This window comes from Wolffia australiana, chromosome 14 (assembly GCF_029677425.1).
Source record: "Wolffia australiana isolate 7733 chromosome 14, ASM2967742v1".
Classification (NCBI taxonomy): Eukaryota; Viridiplantae; Streptophyta; class Magnoliopsida; order Alismatales; family Araceae; genus Wolffia; species Wolffia australiana.
This window is the reverse complement of record NC_135848.1, coordinates 1,438,509-1,452,571: the sequence shown is the minus strand read 5'-3', so window position 1 is coordinate 1,452,571 and position 14,063 is coordinate 1,438,509. Positions and strand designations below refer to the sequence as shown.

The 14,063-nt window shown below is 41.0% G+C and overlaps 3 protein-coding genes and 1 non-coding gene across 7 annotated transcripts; 1 reads left to right on the top strand and 3 right to left on the bottom strand.

Moving 5' to 3' along the window:
- Positions 1 to 1,122: 1,122 nt before the first annotated feature.
- Positions 1,123 to 5,235, bottom strand: LOC144712191 (uncharacterized). 3 transcript variants are annotated; one of them, XM_078586393.1, is made up of 10 exons: positions 4,689 to 5,235; positions 3,641 to 4,209; positions 3,496 to 3,558; positions 2,952 to 3,253; positions 2,746 to 2,857; positions 2,242 to 2,303; positions 1,946 to 2,011; positions 1,776 to 1,853; positions 1,492 to 1,668; positions 1,123 to 1,279 (listed from the first exon to the last, which is right to left on the bottom strand). In XM_078586393.1, the coding sequence occupies exons 1-10, from the start codon at positions 4,979 to 4,981 to the stop codon at positions 1,241 to 1,243; spliced, it is 1,761 nt and encodes a 586-aa protein (XP_078442519.1). In that variant the 5' UTR covers positions 4,982 to 5,235; the 3' UTR covers positions 1,123 to 1,240. The 3 variants fall into 3 exon arrangements, with proteins under 3 accessions (XP_078442519.1, XP_078442520.1, XP_078442518.1); XM_078586394.1 differs by having other exon boundaries at positions 2,952 to 3,157; XM_078586392.1 differs by having other exon boundaries at positions 2,952 to 3,259; positions 4,689 to 5,233.
- Positions 5,236 to 5,788: 553 nt separating this feature from the next.
- Positions 5,789 to 5,966, bottom strand: LOC144712589 (small nucleolar RNA U3). The gene has a single exon (XR_013583850.1). It is a non-coding gene; the product is annotated as a small nucleolar RNA U3 (small nucleolar RNA).
- A 1,685-nt stretch (positions 5,967 to 7,651) lies between these two features.
- Positions 7,652 to 9,738, top strand: LOC144711613 (uncharacterized). Of its 2 annotated transcripts, XM_078585596.1 has the most exons (9): positions 7,652 to 7,807; positions 7,880 to 7,972; positions 8,041 to 8,115; positions 8,207 to 8,304; positions 8,377 to 8,422; positions 8,494 to 8,583; positions 8,694 to 8,771; positions 9,252 to 9,377; positions 9,491 to 9,738. In XM_078585596.1, exons 1-9 carry the CDS (start codon positions 7,712 to 7,714, stop codon positions 9,545 to 9,547), a joined length of 759 nt encoding a protein of 252 aa, XP_078441722.1. In that variant the 5' UTR covers positions 7,652 to 7,711; the 3' UTR covers positions 9,548 to 9,738. The 2 variants fall into 2 exon arrangements, with proteins under 2 accessions (XP_078441722.1, XP_078441723.1); XM_078585597.1 differs by lacking the exon at positions 8,494 to 8,583.
- A 392-nt stretch (positions 9,739 to 10,130) lies between these two features.
- On the bottom strand, positions 10,131 to 13,793 carry LOC144711611 (arabinosyltransferase RRA2-like). Its single transcript, XM_078585595.1, has 3 exons — positions 13,465 to 13,793; positions 11,360 to 12,126; positions 10,131 to 10,706 (listed from the first exon to the last, which is right to left on the bottom strand). The coding sequence occupies exons 1-3, from the start codon at positions 13,648 to 13,650 to the stop codon at positions 10,361 to 10,363; spliced, it is 1,299 nt and encodes a 432-aa protein (XP_078441721.1). The 5' UTR covers positions 13,651 to 13,793; the 3' UTR covers positions 10,131 to 10,360.
- Positions 13,794 to 14,063: the final 270 nt, after the last annotated feature.

The window sequence follows — 14,063 nt, the reverse complement described above, 5'->3', positions numbered from 1 at the left end:
AAGGCTTGCTCAGCATAAATGAGAAAAAAGGTCACACATTTTATATTGGCAAAAGTCCTAGCTTTATACAAAAAGATTGGGTCCACTAGCCATTTGTGAGACCCGTTCGAGGGTACAATGATAAAAAAAAAGTAAAAGTGAATTAGAAATTATTGTACTAACTTCTAGAGCAAAATATAAATATATTTATATTTATATTTAAACAAGAAAGGTAGATCAGCCAAAAATATGAACAGGAATGTGTCCGATCTATATTTAAATATAAATAATCAACACATTATGGCGTCATCATAAATTACTAATAGCTGCATTTATCCTTGAACTTGTAGCTTGTAAATATTTCATCATTTTTTTTATGTTTGATTTTCATTTAAATAAGTTTTGGGTAATATTTTTGTATTCCTTTATTTTTGAAACTCTAATAAATGAGTAAGTTATGTAAACATAACCTGAGTGAGCTCAAATTGCAAGTAAAAGGTTACGAAGTAAATAAACCAATCAATGAGATGTTGTGGGTCGCTTGGCTTCTCATTCAGAGGAATTCTATTTTTTGCCGGTCAATTGTTTTTCTTGCAGAACCTAACTGAACTAATTATAGCAGTCTTCTATGTGCACTTGGGAGAACGAGTGCTGATCCAATCCGGTCTCTCTTGAACCAGCCAACTCCCTACCCTAGGGAAGACGACTAGCTAGATGGACTTTGAGTCAGAATTCGAACTTGTTGACGCGGAGAGCCATCAAAGGTTCTTCTTTTAGAAGAACTGAGAACCCCACGAAAGAGGTTCCTTCGGTTACAAAGTCACTGATTAGCATCACCTTCCATCTTTCTTTCATTCTTGCAGAACATTCTGTTATGTTTTAACATAAGAATTTTTAATGCTGAACGGACTGAACCTCTGTAGAATGTAGGATGTCCACTTCCTTCGGAACCTTAACGGATAACCAATAAATTACAGAGATATTAATTCTACATTTTAGATAAACCTTCCTTCCAGAGGAATGTCTTACAGAGAAATACAAGCAACATTTATAGCTATGTTTCTCTTACACCATTTCTATTTAATATTAAAAATATATATTCAGGTGGAAAATTGAATGATGGTTCTTTAGTGGTTATAATGGTAAAGGGAACTCAATTGTAAATGTATATTAATTTTTGAAAAAACATTTTCACTGGAGAAGCCCTACCAAGTGACTTTGGCACCTGTGTAGATAGAGAGAGAGCGAGAGAGAGAGAGAGTCAAGGAGAACTCAATGAGCTGAAGTTGGTCCAAGCATCCTGAAAAAGGAAACAATTAATACCAGTGATATAAGATTTTTAAAAATTATCAAGACCTAAATAAGATATAAAAAGAGACAGCCATAATCTAAAGTCATCTAGTATTCGGACACTAATTGATGAGTAAAAACATCATGCCCCATCTAACCAATAAAACCCCAAAACATCGGTTTATAATCCTCGAATAGGTCTTATTTCTTAAGATCTAATACCTGAAGAATGTTAAAGACCTTCTCTGCAACATTCCTTTGGTGCACATCAGCCCCTTTCTGTTGGAGTTTATCAGGATGCAGACATAACATAGCCTTCTGATATGCCCTCCTAACAGAATGTCCTTCAATAATGTCAACAAGAGGGACTGGCTTCCATCCACTCTCTGGCCAAAGAACCTACCAAGAAAATAAACACAAACATTAGGAAATGATAGGCTCAGATGCCATTATTTTTTTTCAAGGTAAATTATTTCCAAAATGGAATTATCACAGCATTAACTCACATATTGCAATGTTGAGAGCAGAGATCTGATGTTTCCTTCTTTCCCTTTTGACCAATCTCTTATCTTGACATCAGACGCCTGAGAAGTACAGATGAATAGGTTTTCATGGTTGTGCATAAATTATTGGAAAAAAATATTTTCCGGGTTAATTCAACTTCAGTATTTCTTACTTGAATTATTTCGCAGTACAATTCAGCTTCTGATGGTTCATTTTCTATTTGAGAAAACTTTTCCGCCTGAAACAGCACACAAAGACACTGCCTAAAAAATCTGGGGTTTTGTGTTTTTCGATTAGGAACTCATATTTCACAAAATAAAAACCAATATGTATGATAGCCAGGCCTTCCGGACGTAAAATTGACTAGACACAAAATATTATTTAACATTTTTTTGAAAAAAATATTTGATATGAAATCACAAAAGGAGAGAAATCCGGCGGTGTAAAACGGGAGGGGAAGACATATACCAGACATTCATCTACACTTTCAAAATATTCATCGATTCTGCTAAAGAACGAGTCAGCACTTCCTGGGTCAAAAGAATTAAAAGACAGTCAAAAAGCATTTAACCAAAAAACACGGAAGATACCAGAGATAACCAATAGTAGATTTAAACGTGTTTATTCTTAAGTGGGTCAATTTCCATCTCTTTAGAAAAAAATGGAAATGCATCATCCACGTCAAAAAAAAAAATAAGCAAAAGAATTTGCAAGATGATCCCCATTCATAGTGGATTTCTTTTTATGGTCCACTTCCTTGTAAAATTATCGATATTTTTCATTTTTTTGGTTTCAGATTAAAGTGTGAGACCCTATCTGACGACCTAATAAGTGATCGCACAAATCGGTAAATGGGAAACGAAGATAATATTGAAGTAAAGCAAAAAAATGTTAAAACCACAATACATTCACTTCTCCGAGTAGAATTAGTGACCGGGCATCAAAATAAAACATATCGTTAGATGAACTAACCAGATGGACGAACTGGAGTGCCAGGTGCCTCTAAAATATAATCATCTTCATTTCTAGAGTTTGTATTGTTGATAGAAACTGGTTCTGCAGTTTTCATCGGACAATGGCCCCCCTAAATATCAGACGAATGAAGGTAAGCAGGGGAGAAATTATAGATATTGATTTTTTTAAGGAAAATAAAAATCAACAAAATACGAGTAACTTGCTTCTGATAGAGCCGGAGAATTGTCATTGATCGCTTTATCCTCCACCTCACTGTCTTGATTTCTAGTAATTGGATTTCGCGGTGGGATTCCAAACTTTGATTTCCGTTGTTGGCTAGCCTCATTACTGAAAATCTTGATGAATTCTTTGACGTTTTTGTTCAACCTTCTGACCAGCGGCTGGAGTTCTTGAATGGCCTCTGAATTATCTGAAATCTCAAGCTCAACATTGGCATTATTATCAGTGCCTTTCTGCTTTCCAACGAAGCTGTTAAAGAAGCTTTTTCTCTTTATTTCCTGAAGTCCTGTCTCTTCACATAAGGTTCAAGAAGACGTCACACAGATGGTTTAGGTATTTTAAAAAAAGAAAACAGATGGTTTAGGTATGTTCTGCTCTAAGCATGCCGCAGATTTATTAAAAAAACTGTTTTCAGAAATGTTAATGACAGAATCCTTATTTTTATGATTCCTTGATTCTATTCTGAATCTTTCTTTCAATTGCAAAGAAAAATTTTATTATTTGATTTTCAAGCAAATGTCATCATACCTTTTACGTCTTTTACTCCACCAGGTTTATCCTGCTTTGATTTCCAATTCCTCGATCCTCTGTCTGCATGGTCCAATTTGAAATTTTGTTCATGCTCAACAAAAACATGACAAAAAGCTAAGAACAAGCTGAAGAAAGGATTTACCGGGATTTCGATGGAAATCATATTTGTCATATTTTGCAGCGGAGAACGAGGAAAATTTTTTTGTTTCATGCTTCAGTAATCTCGCATCTGAGTCTCCATCCACACAAAGGCCACCAGATTTGCTCTTTAAATGTTCTTTCCGCAGAGTAGGAAGAATCTTGCCTTCTTGAAGATTCTGGGCAGATCCTTCGTATAATCTCCGAGAACTTTTGCCCTTGTTCAGCAAGTTGTAAGGCATGATGAGTGACATCTCCGTGTTCGTCCATTTGTGAATGGAGAAGTGAAAATGCGTTGCATTGTGCGTCAATCTACAAGGATTTTCCTCTCCGTACTTGAACTGTTCTCCGTTTTCCCATTCGATTGGAGAGTGTAAGCCGTTTGAAAGATGGTAAGTGGAAGCACGGTTGGTGAACCTCGTCTGGTTTTTTGTTCTAGCTGATCGACGAGTGTTTGCAGGCACCTGAAGCTCGGATAGATCCCGAATGCCTTTCTCCGTCAAATCAGCAATGTCTGTACGACGAGAACTTGTTGCGGATTGATCTGAGCCTTGGGAAGAACTAAAGAGGAAGCTGAAATTTATCAGAAAAGATTGTAAGAACAGTCACTAACCAAACTCATGTAAATGTTTGGTTAATTCGCCACCAAATTCAGTTCTATTAATTAAATTTTCTATTGAAAGGTTAGTTAAAACTGTCACTGTTTCAGAAAGATAAAATATGTTCCTGGTCTGTTCCGCCATCCCAACCGATTAATCATTTGGATTCACGTTTAATTAATACCTATGTGGCTATGGATTGAGAAAAGATCGTCGCAAAGTAAGTGAAATTGGAACAATTCGCCCGCTTCTGCAAATAATACTCGGAAAAATTTTGATTTCGTTCTAAGAAATAGTGAGAATTCGTAATCTATCACGATCGCTCTCTGAATTGGAAGATCCAGGATTTAAATTGATGTCGTTTCACTGATTCCTCCAAAAACGTCTAACGCAATTCATTTCTATAAATTTGAATTTTACAAAAGAAGCTTCAAATCGTTTGTCAAGGAATACCTGATTTCCGGAGCAGAAAAAACAACTCCGCTTCGTCGATCGACTCTAGCCGGACGAGGATCGGTTGAACTGAGCGCAGCAGAAGGCGAGAGCGAACACTCAGAAGGCTCGCGAGCTCTGAAATTCACGGGATAGACATCGTAGGTGAGATTTGAGCGGTGGTTTGGTCTACTCCTCTTCTCTTCCACCAGACTCTCAGAATTTGAGATAGAACAACTGCTGAGACACTCCTCAGCGGAGAATTTGCAGTCGCCGAACTCTTCACTGAGATCGACATCGCGCAATCTAGCCATGCTCAAGCTCTAACCCTAGCTCCCGCCATTTTCAACCTCCCTTCGAGCTCCAAACCTGCTTATCTCTCTACCTCTCTCTCTTTTTCTCTCTACCTCTCCCTCTTTCTCTCTCTACCTCTCTGTCTTTCTCTCTACTTCTCTCTCTTTCTCCCTCTACCTCTCTCACTTTCTATCTCTATCTCTCTCCCTCTCTCTCTACTTCTCTCTCTTTCTCGCTCTACCTCTCTTATCTCACTTTCTATCTCTTAATCTCTATCTCTCTCCCTCTCTCTACTTCTCTCTCAATATCTCCCATTCTCTCTCTACCTCTCTCTATCTCTCTAAATTTCTCTCTCTATTTCTCTCTAACTTTCTCTCTCTATCTTTCCCTTTCTCTCTCTACCTCTCTCATATTCTCTCTCTATATCTCTCTATCTCTCTCTTTTTCTCTCTTCGGGAGCAAGAGTGAGAGTGACGCCGCGACGTTATTCTGGCGCGGAAATTTTGGAAAAAATGGCAAAATGTGGGGCCCACACTCCAGATAAAGACAAAAACAAGGAATGTTACCGCCACGTCACTTTCCCGCCCATTTTACCATTCATCCAGATATTTGTGACGTTTATTTTTATTATTTAAATCGACGTGGGTCCCACTTTCCCCAGACTTTTCCTATGATATTATTGGTTAAATTGACTAGCTTAATTGGGCCAGGAAGAGTCCTTCCCCACCTGGGCAAGAGTTGCTAAGCCGGCAGCAGTGGCTAAGGCGCGAGTTTACGAGCAGAAACAAAATACTTTTTTTTATTTTAAAAAAATATTTTAAGGGACGAGTCTGTCAAGTGGTCCCGCGGTCATCCCAGGCCCTGTGTGAGGAGGCCGAGGAACCGGATTCTGTGGTCTGACTGCGAGAGCACACCTCGTCAACCAGGCTTCGCGGTATGCCTCCTTTGTGCTAAATAATACAGTTGTACGGGCCAATAGAACAAATCCTATTCAAGTAAGACCGTGGGAGCCGCTTACAGAGAAATATATGTACACATATATACAAAGTTAGAAGGAGGGAGAGATAGGGATAGATATAAATATATAAACAGTGGGAGAAATAAAGTTAAAGATATAGATAGATAGATGGAAAAAGAGTCAGAGATAGATAGATAAAGAAAGATAATTAGAGATAGAGATACAGATCCTGTTCAAGTAAGAACCGGATTACTAAGTCAATGAAGGTTACGAAGTCGGAAACCATTAATCATTGATGGGTCATTTATGATAATAATAAAAACTGCCTTGGCTCTGCTTTTGCTTGTAAACTTGTGCCTCTATTCTTTGTTCACTTTGTCTGTTCTGCTAGTCGCACCTGAAAGCAGGAAGGATTTTATAATCTGTCAACTACCCTGATGCTCTACAAGGGGCATTGATGCCTTCTCTTTATCTATCTATATATATCTCTATCTCTGTCTACAATATGTCTCTCTATCTCTATCTCTATCTCTATCTCTGTCTCTATCTCTGTCTCTATCTCTATCTCTGTCTCTATCTCTGTCTCTATCTCTATCTCTGTCTCTATCTCTGTCTCTATCTCTGTCTCTATCTCTATCTCTGTCTCTATCTCCATCTCCATCTCTATCTCCATCTCTATCTCTATCTCCATCTCTGTCTCTATCTCCATCTCCATCTCTAGTTTTATCTCTATCTCTATCTCTGTCTCTGTCTCTGTCTCTATCTCTGTCTCTGTCTGTCTCTGTCTCTATCTCTATCAGTATCTCTATCTCTATCGCTATCTCCTTCTCTTTCTCTATCTTTATCTATGTCTCTATCTCTATATCTATATCTATCTCTATCTCTATCTATCTATGTCACTCTATCACTATAACTATCTCTATCTCTATCTTTGTCTCTCTCTTTATCTCTACCTATCTCTATATATATATCTTTATCATGATCTTTATCTCTATCTTTATCGCTATCTCTATCTCTATCTCCATCTTTGTCTCTCTCTTTATCTCGACCACTATCTCTATCTCTATCTCTATATCTATCTCTATCGCTATCTCTATATCTATCGCTATCTCTATCTCTATCTTTATCGCTATCTCTCTCTATCTCTATCTCTATCTCTATCTCTATCTCTATCTCTATCTCTATCTATATCTCTATCTCTATCTCTATCTCTATCTCTATCTCTATCTCTATCTCTATATCTATCTCTATCTCTATCTCTATCTCTATCTATATCTCTATCTCTATCTCTGTCTATATCTCTATCTCTATCTCTATCTCTGTCTATTTCTCTATCTCTACCTCTATCTCTATCTCCATCTCTATAACTATATCTATATCTGTCTCTATCTCTATCTATATATCTATATCTGTCCCTATCTCTATCTATCTATGTCTCTCAATCGCTGTCTATCTCTATACTGTCACTATCTCTATCTCTAAATATCTATGTCTCTACATTGCTATAACTATCTCTATCTCTATCTGTCTCTGTCTCTGCCTCTTTCTCTCTATCTATCTTCCTTTCTATCTTTATCTCTGTCTCTGTTTCTTTCTCTTTTCTCTCTCTCTCTCTCTCTCTCTCTCTCTCTCTCTCTCTCTATCTATCTATCTATCTATCTATCAATCAATCTATATATCTTACCTTCTATCTCTATCTCTATCTCCATACGTATCGCTATCCGTATCTCTCTCTCCCTCTCTCTGGCTCTGTATATATGTGCGTATATACTTACCATCTTCAACGGCAGTGATGGAGTCTGAAGCGGAGGACAGAATGGCGACCAAGCTTAAGACGAATCCTCCGACTGCCGCTTCGGCTTACCAGGATTGGGCGTCCGCCGTGCATGTTCGTCCCCCGAATCTTTGCCAATGGATGAAATTTTTGCAATCAATTGATGCATGTTTCGCGTCGACGCAGATTTTCTACTCAGCGAATCCCGCAGCTTCAGGAAATCCCCAAACGTTCTACGCTTCTTCTCCGTCGCTCGCCTCTTTTGTCTGGGGAACAGAGGTCACGATTCCGCTTATTTCATACGATTTTCCTCGTGTTCTTCGTTCTTGAACGGTTTTCAGCCGCAGACTCCTGGATCGGGAATTCAACATAGCTCAATTTTCAGCCATGGAAGCGCATTCTCTCGTCAAGCAAAGCCTACTGTAATTTTTACATCCTTCAATTCTTGCCGAAATGGAGCTGCGTTCTCTGTTTACGTTGTTTTTTTAGCAATTTTTTTTTGAATCCAATCAGCGAGATGGAACGGCGAGGAATGTAGAAGGGGAAGATAAGGTTTCAGAGGGAGGGAGCTCTGGAACAAGCGATAAAGGAGCTTCCGCTACCGAAAATTGGTACTGGTGATTTCAAATGCGTGGTACCGCAATTGATTTTTTATTCTCTTCGATTTTTTTCATGATTTTCAGCAAGGAAAGCGGCGGCGAGGAGTCTTCTACAAACCGTATCGATGATGTAAGTTTTAAAAAGAAAAATCACGTGCATTATTCAATCGTTTTACATAAAAATATTGCGCCGATTCCCAGGATGCAGCTCGATTGGCTTCGATCAATTCTCATGGTAAAATAAACATAAATGGCCAGAAAAGACAAATTCCGGAAGATTTCAAAGGGGCGGTGAGGAGCAAACAATTGATAGTTCTCCGTTTTTATCAATTGCAATAATTGCTATATTTTCTTGGATAATTGAAATACTTATCGCATCGATTTCCAACTGGGCTGGGCAGGATGAAAGCGAAGAGAGGAGGCAGAAGAGGAAGCAGTCAAACAGAGAATCGGCACGGAGGTCTAGAGAACGCCGACAGGTTTTTTTTTCCCTGATAGAGCAAACCGTCGAAAAAACAATCTTAATTTTTCTCTTTTTACAAGGGATCTAATTCCATGATTATGCGGTAATTCGTTATTTAACCAGCATCATTAAACTCGTCCTGTACACTTAATGTTTACTTGAGTATTTCAATTATGAAAATTTTTAGTAGTCTGTCCAATTTAGACCCGGGACTCTATTTATAGTAGAAACATGAGTTCAGAGTTTCTTATCAAAACCCAGATAATGAAGAAAACATGAAAACTTATGGTATTGGAACACTTTGTCATCTGCACCATATTTAAATGATTTGGGTGGATACTGCTTTGTTGGGTGACCGCCCTCTTTCAATCATCTTTAAAGAAAAACCAATATTTAAATGATTTTTCAAATTTTCCATGAAGTCTTAAGCAACTATTGAAACCCCAGTTGGAATCTTTTCTGACCACTCTCTCCATTTCTCTCTATCTGTGATCAGAAAGAGTGTGAAAGCTTGGCGAGGCTCGCGGCGGAGCTGAACGCCCACAACGGTGGGCTTAGAGCTGAGGTAGACCAGCTACACGCAGAGTGCGGTCGCGTGGGAGCCGAGAACGCTTCACTAATGGTTGGTTTTTTTCTTCCAGTTTTTGGGGAAAGACTATTTTATGCAGTTCTTTGTCTTCATATGTCATCTGAAGTTGCACGAACCGCCCGTAATGAGATGGTTTAAGCTGGCAGGAACAACTGAAGGCTTTGTATGGAGCCAACGTGCTGTCCGCTTTCGAAGGAGATTAGATGTCTGGCAACCTAAAAACCAGAACACGGTTCGGGTATCATCCATTCCTTTTCTTCGCAATTTTCGGTGCTAATATGAGTTCGAATATACTGTTTTGGTAACTTGGAACTCTTCTTTCCGCGTTCTAATGACTGTGTATGTTCAAGAACAACATACTGCGTAAAGATGAAAAGTAGCACCCTTGCTATTAGCAACAGCTTTTACTGCAGGCGGTAAGCTTTTAACCAGGTTGCAGGTTCACTTGAAGACAAAAAATGATCTAGCTTTTAGCACAGTTGGTAAGCGCTCGAATCTAACAGAGCATAGTAGAGTCATTGATAGACATGGTCGTTCTGTTCTGTTCATTTTAAACGAACCAAAAATTCGCACAAAAGAACCACACAGGGCCTTGTTCTTTGTTCTGTTCTTTTTTTTTTTCAAAGACGAACAAAATTCGCAAAAATTCGCATATCCGCACAAAACTGGAACAAAATTCGCACAAATCGAACAAAAGATCCGCACACGGGTCTGTGCGATGTTCTATTCGAATTTGTTTTTGTTCTGTTTAGAAAACCAAACAGAACGAACAAATCGCACAAAAAGAACAGAGCAACCATGTCTAGTCATTGATAATTCAAGAATATTAGCGGCAAGGATAGTAAAGTTCCGTACAGATTTTAGCAAACCAAAGATGTCCAAGGAAGTTGAAACTGTATCTCAAGATGGCTCTCGTTAATTTTTTTTTAAAACTCAATGCCAACTGTTTCGCTATGACCCAAGATGAATCTGGGTCAACGCCCGTGGGAGATGGACAAGATGGATGGGAAGTCTTACTATTCGGAGCCCTCCGGGAATGGCTTCAGGGCATCCTTCTTTCCATTGGTGTAGTACTCCACAACAGCCTTCATCCTCGGGAGCTTGTCTGGGTGGTAGTTGACATGTACAATGACCGGCTTGATCTTGCTCAGGTTCTCGTCGTTCCTCACGCTCCTGAACAGGACTTTGCTGTTCATGAACAGATAGATGTCCATCGTCCTCTTCGACGCGTGAAGCCCGACATAGCCTGGGTGTGAAGGGAAGAAGAGCTCCTCATTGAACACTGCCTGGTCCCAAGCCCTCTCATCGGCGGCGAGCCTGCTTGCCACTCGATCGAGTAGCTCAACCGAGGCGATGGTAGGCCTGATATCGAGTTTAAGAAAAGTATATCATACTTGTATCGTAGAAGCTATAGACCATATGTCTAATATGCTTGTCATGAAGGCAATACCTATAGTTCAGGGACGCGGACAGGACGATTTTTTTGTCCCGAGACGAAAAAATCGTCCCGTCCGAGGACACGGACGAATTTCGGGACGAAAATTCGTCCCGAGGACCACCAGATGGGACGGTTTTCGTCCCGTGGGATGAAAAAACCGTCCGTCCGGAGGTTTTGGACGATGAACGGACAGATGAGGACTAAAAACCGCCGGATTCACAACCGACGGTTGAGATCTCGCCACGTGGCCTCGCTATGACAATTTGCATCAAGGTCCCTGTATTTTCTCTCCTCCATATTTCCCTTAAAAACTTAGAAATATATATATTAATATATTAAATATATAAAATGGGTTTTTTTTCGTCCAGGACGAATTTCGGGACAAAAATTCGTCCTGGGAGGACTGGACGGATCGAAAAACCGTCCAAGGATGATTGGACGGGCCGGTTTTTTTATCATTGGACAAAAAACCATCCCGCCCTTCATCCCTGAACTTACTCTGGACGTCGGACGGGACGAAATTCGTCACGTCCCATCCATCGTCCACATCACAGACGATCCGGAACTAAAGCAATACCTGATGTAGAAAAAGCCGGAGTTGTAGACCCAGATCCTCATTGTATGGGCATATCTGGCCCATCCCATCGGCGGGTCATCGAAGACATCATTGTAACCGTACGCCGTCATGGTGTTGTGCCCGTCGCTCATGGATTCCACATCCGAGTCCCGGTGCAGATGCGGGAACGGGTCCTGCAGATAAACAATGTCGACGTCGGAGAGGAGGATACTGTAGCCCAGCTGGAGGAACTCTCGGAGAACCCGGAACTTGAGCCCAGAAACGGCATGGTTGCCGCCAGTTTTGCCGATCGAGTCGACGCCCTGGTCTGGATTTCGACGGTAGACGGGAACGCCATTGGAGGTGCAGAAGGCTTCGGTTTCGTCGTCCAGGGCGACAACCAGATAATTCTTGATGCCGACCTTCTTGATGTTCTCAAACCAGACGGTGAGCATTTCCCTCACGTTGGCGTTGGCCAGAGCGACGATGAGCTCCCTCCTGATGGCAATCTTTTCTAGAAGCTTGGCGAGCCTCGGGTTGACCGATTCGTCGGGCTCGAGAGTGGGGCTAGTTCTGAGGGCCTTCACTGTGCCGAAGCGGCCTGCTTTGGGGCTGTTTGTGAGGACGAAGTCCTGGCTCTCTCCCCCATCTTTTCTTTGCTCGTCCTGCTTCAGAGTCAGAATGAGATCTCTGATTTGTTTCTTCAGCTTTGCGTTGTTCTCCATGGCGGCTGCGAGCTCAGACTTGAGACTGTCGACTTTCTCCGTAGAGTCCCCGTAAGAGCTTGCCTGGGGAGAGACAAAGACAAAAATAATTAATAGAGAAAATCACAACAATTTGGTTTGACCGCTGGATAAGACTCTTCTGGCCAGAGAGGCGAAATCCAAGGAAAAAATATGAATTCTACCAGTTTTACACCTAATAAAGTCGCAGATGAAGAACGAGATGGAAAGAATCTGAGACTGTTTGACGCCTGGATAAGATTTATCAGCTCAAAGAGAAGAAAAAATCCCAAAAATCAGGGGACTCTACCCTCTCTTAGAATTCTCCTCTGGATCGGACAAACATGAAGAACTTTGAAGTTGATCTAATGGATGACGAGGAGATAAAGAACGAATTAAGAGAATCTGAGTTTGCTTGACAGGTGGACACTAATCAACAGAAAAAACTAGTAAAAACACCAAAAAATTTGGGATCCGACCATTCATTCGGATTCCCCAATTCAGACGGAGATCGAGAACTCTGAGGTAGACCAGAAAGATGATAGCGAGGTTGAGAACGAGATGAAGAGAATCTTACCAAGTTTGAAAGCTGGATTCATCAGCTCAAAAGAAGAGAAAACGTCGAAAAATTAAGGATTCGACCAGTTATTCAAATTCACCCGATTGAGACGCAGATCAAGAACTCATAGTAAGACCCGACAGCTGATAGAGAGGTTGAGAAGGAACTAGGGAGGGGAGAGAATCTGATCTATTTTGACTGCTGCACTGTAATCATCAACTCGATAAAAGTGAAATCCCTAAAAATCAAGGATTCTACAATTTCATCAAATTTCCCCAAAAATCAACCGCAGATCAATAAATTTGAGGCGAAACAGACGGATGATTGAGAAGTTGAGGGCCAGACGAAGAAAAATCTGACCTAGGTAGACAGCTGGATAAGGATCACGAGCTCAAAGGAAGTCAACTCCCCGAAAAATTAGGGAATTCTACCATCTATTCAAATTACCCCCGATTCAAATGCAGATCATATTCTTCGAGTAGAACCGACTATTGATAGAGAGGTAGAGAAGGAACTAGGAAGTGGAGAGAAGCTGATCTAGTTTGACTGCGACTGAAATCTCCTTAAAATCAGGGATTCCACGATTCCACGATTTCTTCAAACGCAGATCAACAAATTTGAAGCAAACCAGGCGGATGATTGAGAAGTTGAGGACCAGAAAGTAGAAAAATCCGACCTAGTTAGACAGCTGGATAAGGTTCACGAGCCCAAAAATAAGTCAACTACCCGAAAAATCAGGGAATTCCACCATTTATCCAAATTCCCCCCAATTCAAACGCAGATCAAGATCCTCGAAATAAAACCGACAAAAGACAGAATAAGACCGAGATTGAAGAGAATCCGACCTTCTTGGAGCTGATAATCTGGCGGCCGGCGCCAGAATTCGCAGAAAAAAATCCATCCGGATACAGCAACGCGAAAACGCATCCGACCAGCACTCCAACGACGATCGCAGCGCCGATCCGCGACCCGCGCGTCCACGACGCCGACGATCCGCTTCCCCGCATCAGCGGCGTTCCTCGACTGGCCATCTTCGCACCTCCACAGCCGTCAGATCGCCCGCGAAGTAGCCGATCGAGACGATTTCTACCTCAAAATCGAAGAACACGACCTAGAGATCTTCCATCTCCCCCCTTCTCCCGCCTAAAAAAGTCTTCGCTAAGAAACACACTCTCCCCGGCATTAGTTTAAATACTGGCTCGTAAGTCAAAGGTTATAAAAGCTTCACATAAATTAACTTTGCCGTCCGCTTAAAGCCACGTGACTATGCTGCTATAGTGCAGGGACGCGGACGAGACGGTAATTTCGTCCCTGAACGAAATAATCGTCCCTCCCAGGACTTCGGACGACTGACGGGACGACTAATTGATGGGACGACTGACGGGACGACTAATTGATGGGACGACTAATAACCGTCCCATATGGGGACGGGACGGCTATTTCG

What these genes read in the sequence shown, in the direction of transcription:
- LOC144712191 (XM_078586392.1), bottom strand. Translation starts at nt 4,981, where the DNA reads ATGGCTAGATTGCGCGATGTCGATCTCAGTGAAGAGTTCGGCGACTGC. An exon ending in TGTACTGCGAAATAATTCAA is followed by an intron (nt 1,854 to 1,945) that starts GTAAGAAATACT and finishes TGTACTTCTCAG; the next exon opens with GCGTCTGATGTCAAGATAAG. An exon ending in TGCTCTCAACATTGCAATAT is followed by an intron (nt 1,669 to 1,775) that starts GTGAGTTAATGC and finishes TTTTCTTGGTAG; the next exon opens with GTTCTTTGGCCAGAGAGTGG.
- LOC144711613 (XM_078585596.1), top strand. Translation starts at nt 7,712, where the DNA reads ATGGAGTCTGAAGCGGAGGACAGAATGGCGACCAAGCTTAAGACGAAT. An exon ending in GCTTCCGCTACCGAAAATTG is followed by an intron (nt 8,305 to 8,376) that starts GTACTGGTGATT and finishes CATGATTTTCAG; the next exon opens with CAAGGAAAGCGGCGGCGAGG. An exon ending in GGTCTAGAGAACGCCGACAG is followed by an intron (nt 8,772 to 9,251) that starts GTTTTTTTTTCC and finishes ATCTGTGATCAG; the next exon opens with AAAGAGTGTGAAAGCTTGGC.
- LOC144711611 (XM_078585595.1), bottom strand. Translation starts at nt 13,650, where the DNA reads ATGGCCAGTCGAGGAACGCCGCTGATGCGGGGAAGCGGATCGTCGGCG. An exon ending in AGATTATCAGCTCCAAGAAG is followed by an intron (nt 12,127 to 13,464) that starts GTCGGATTCTCT and finishes GTCTCTCCCCAG; the next exon opens with GCAAGCTCTTACGGGGACTC. An exon ending in TCCGGCTTTTTCTACATCAG is followed by an intron (nt 10,707 to 11,359) that starts GTATTGCTTTAG and finishes ACTCGATATCAG; the next exon opens with GCCTACCATCGCCTCGGTTG.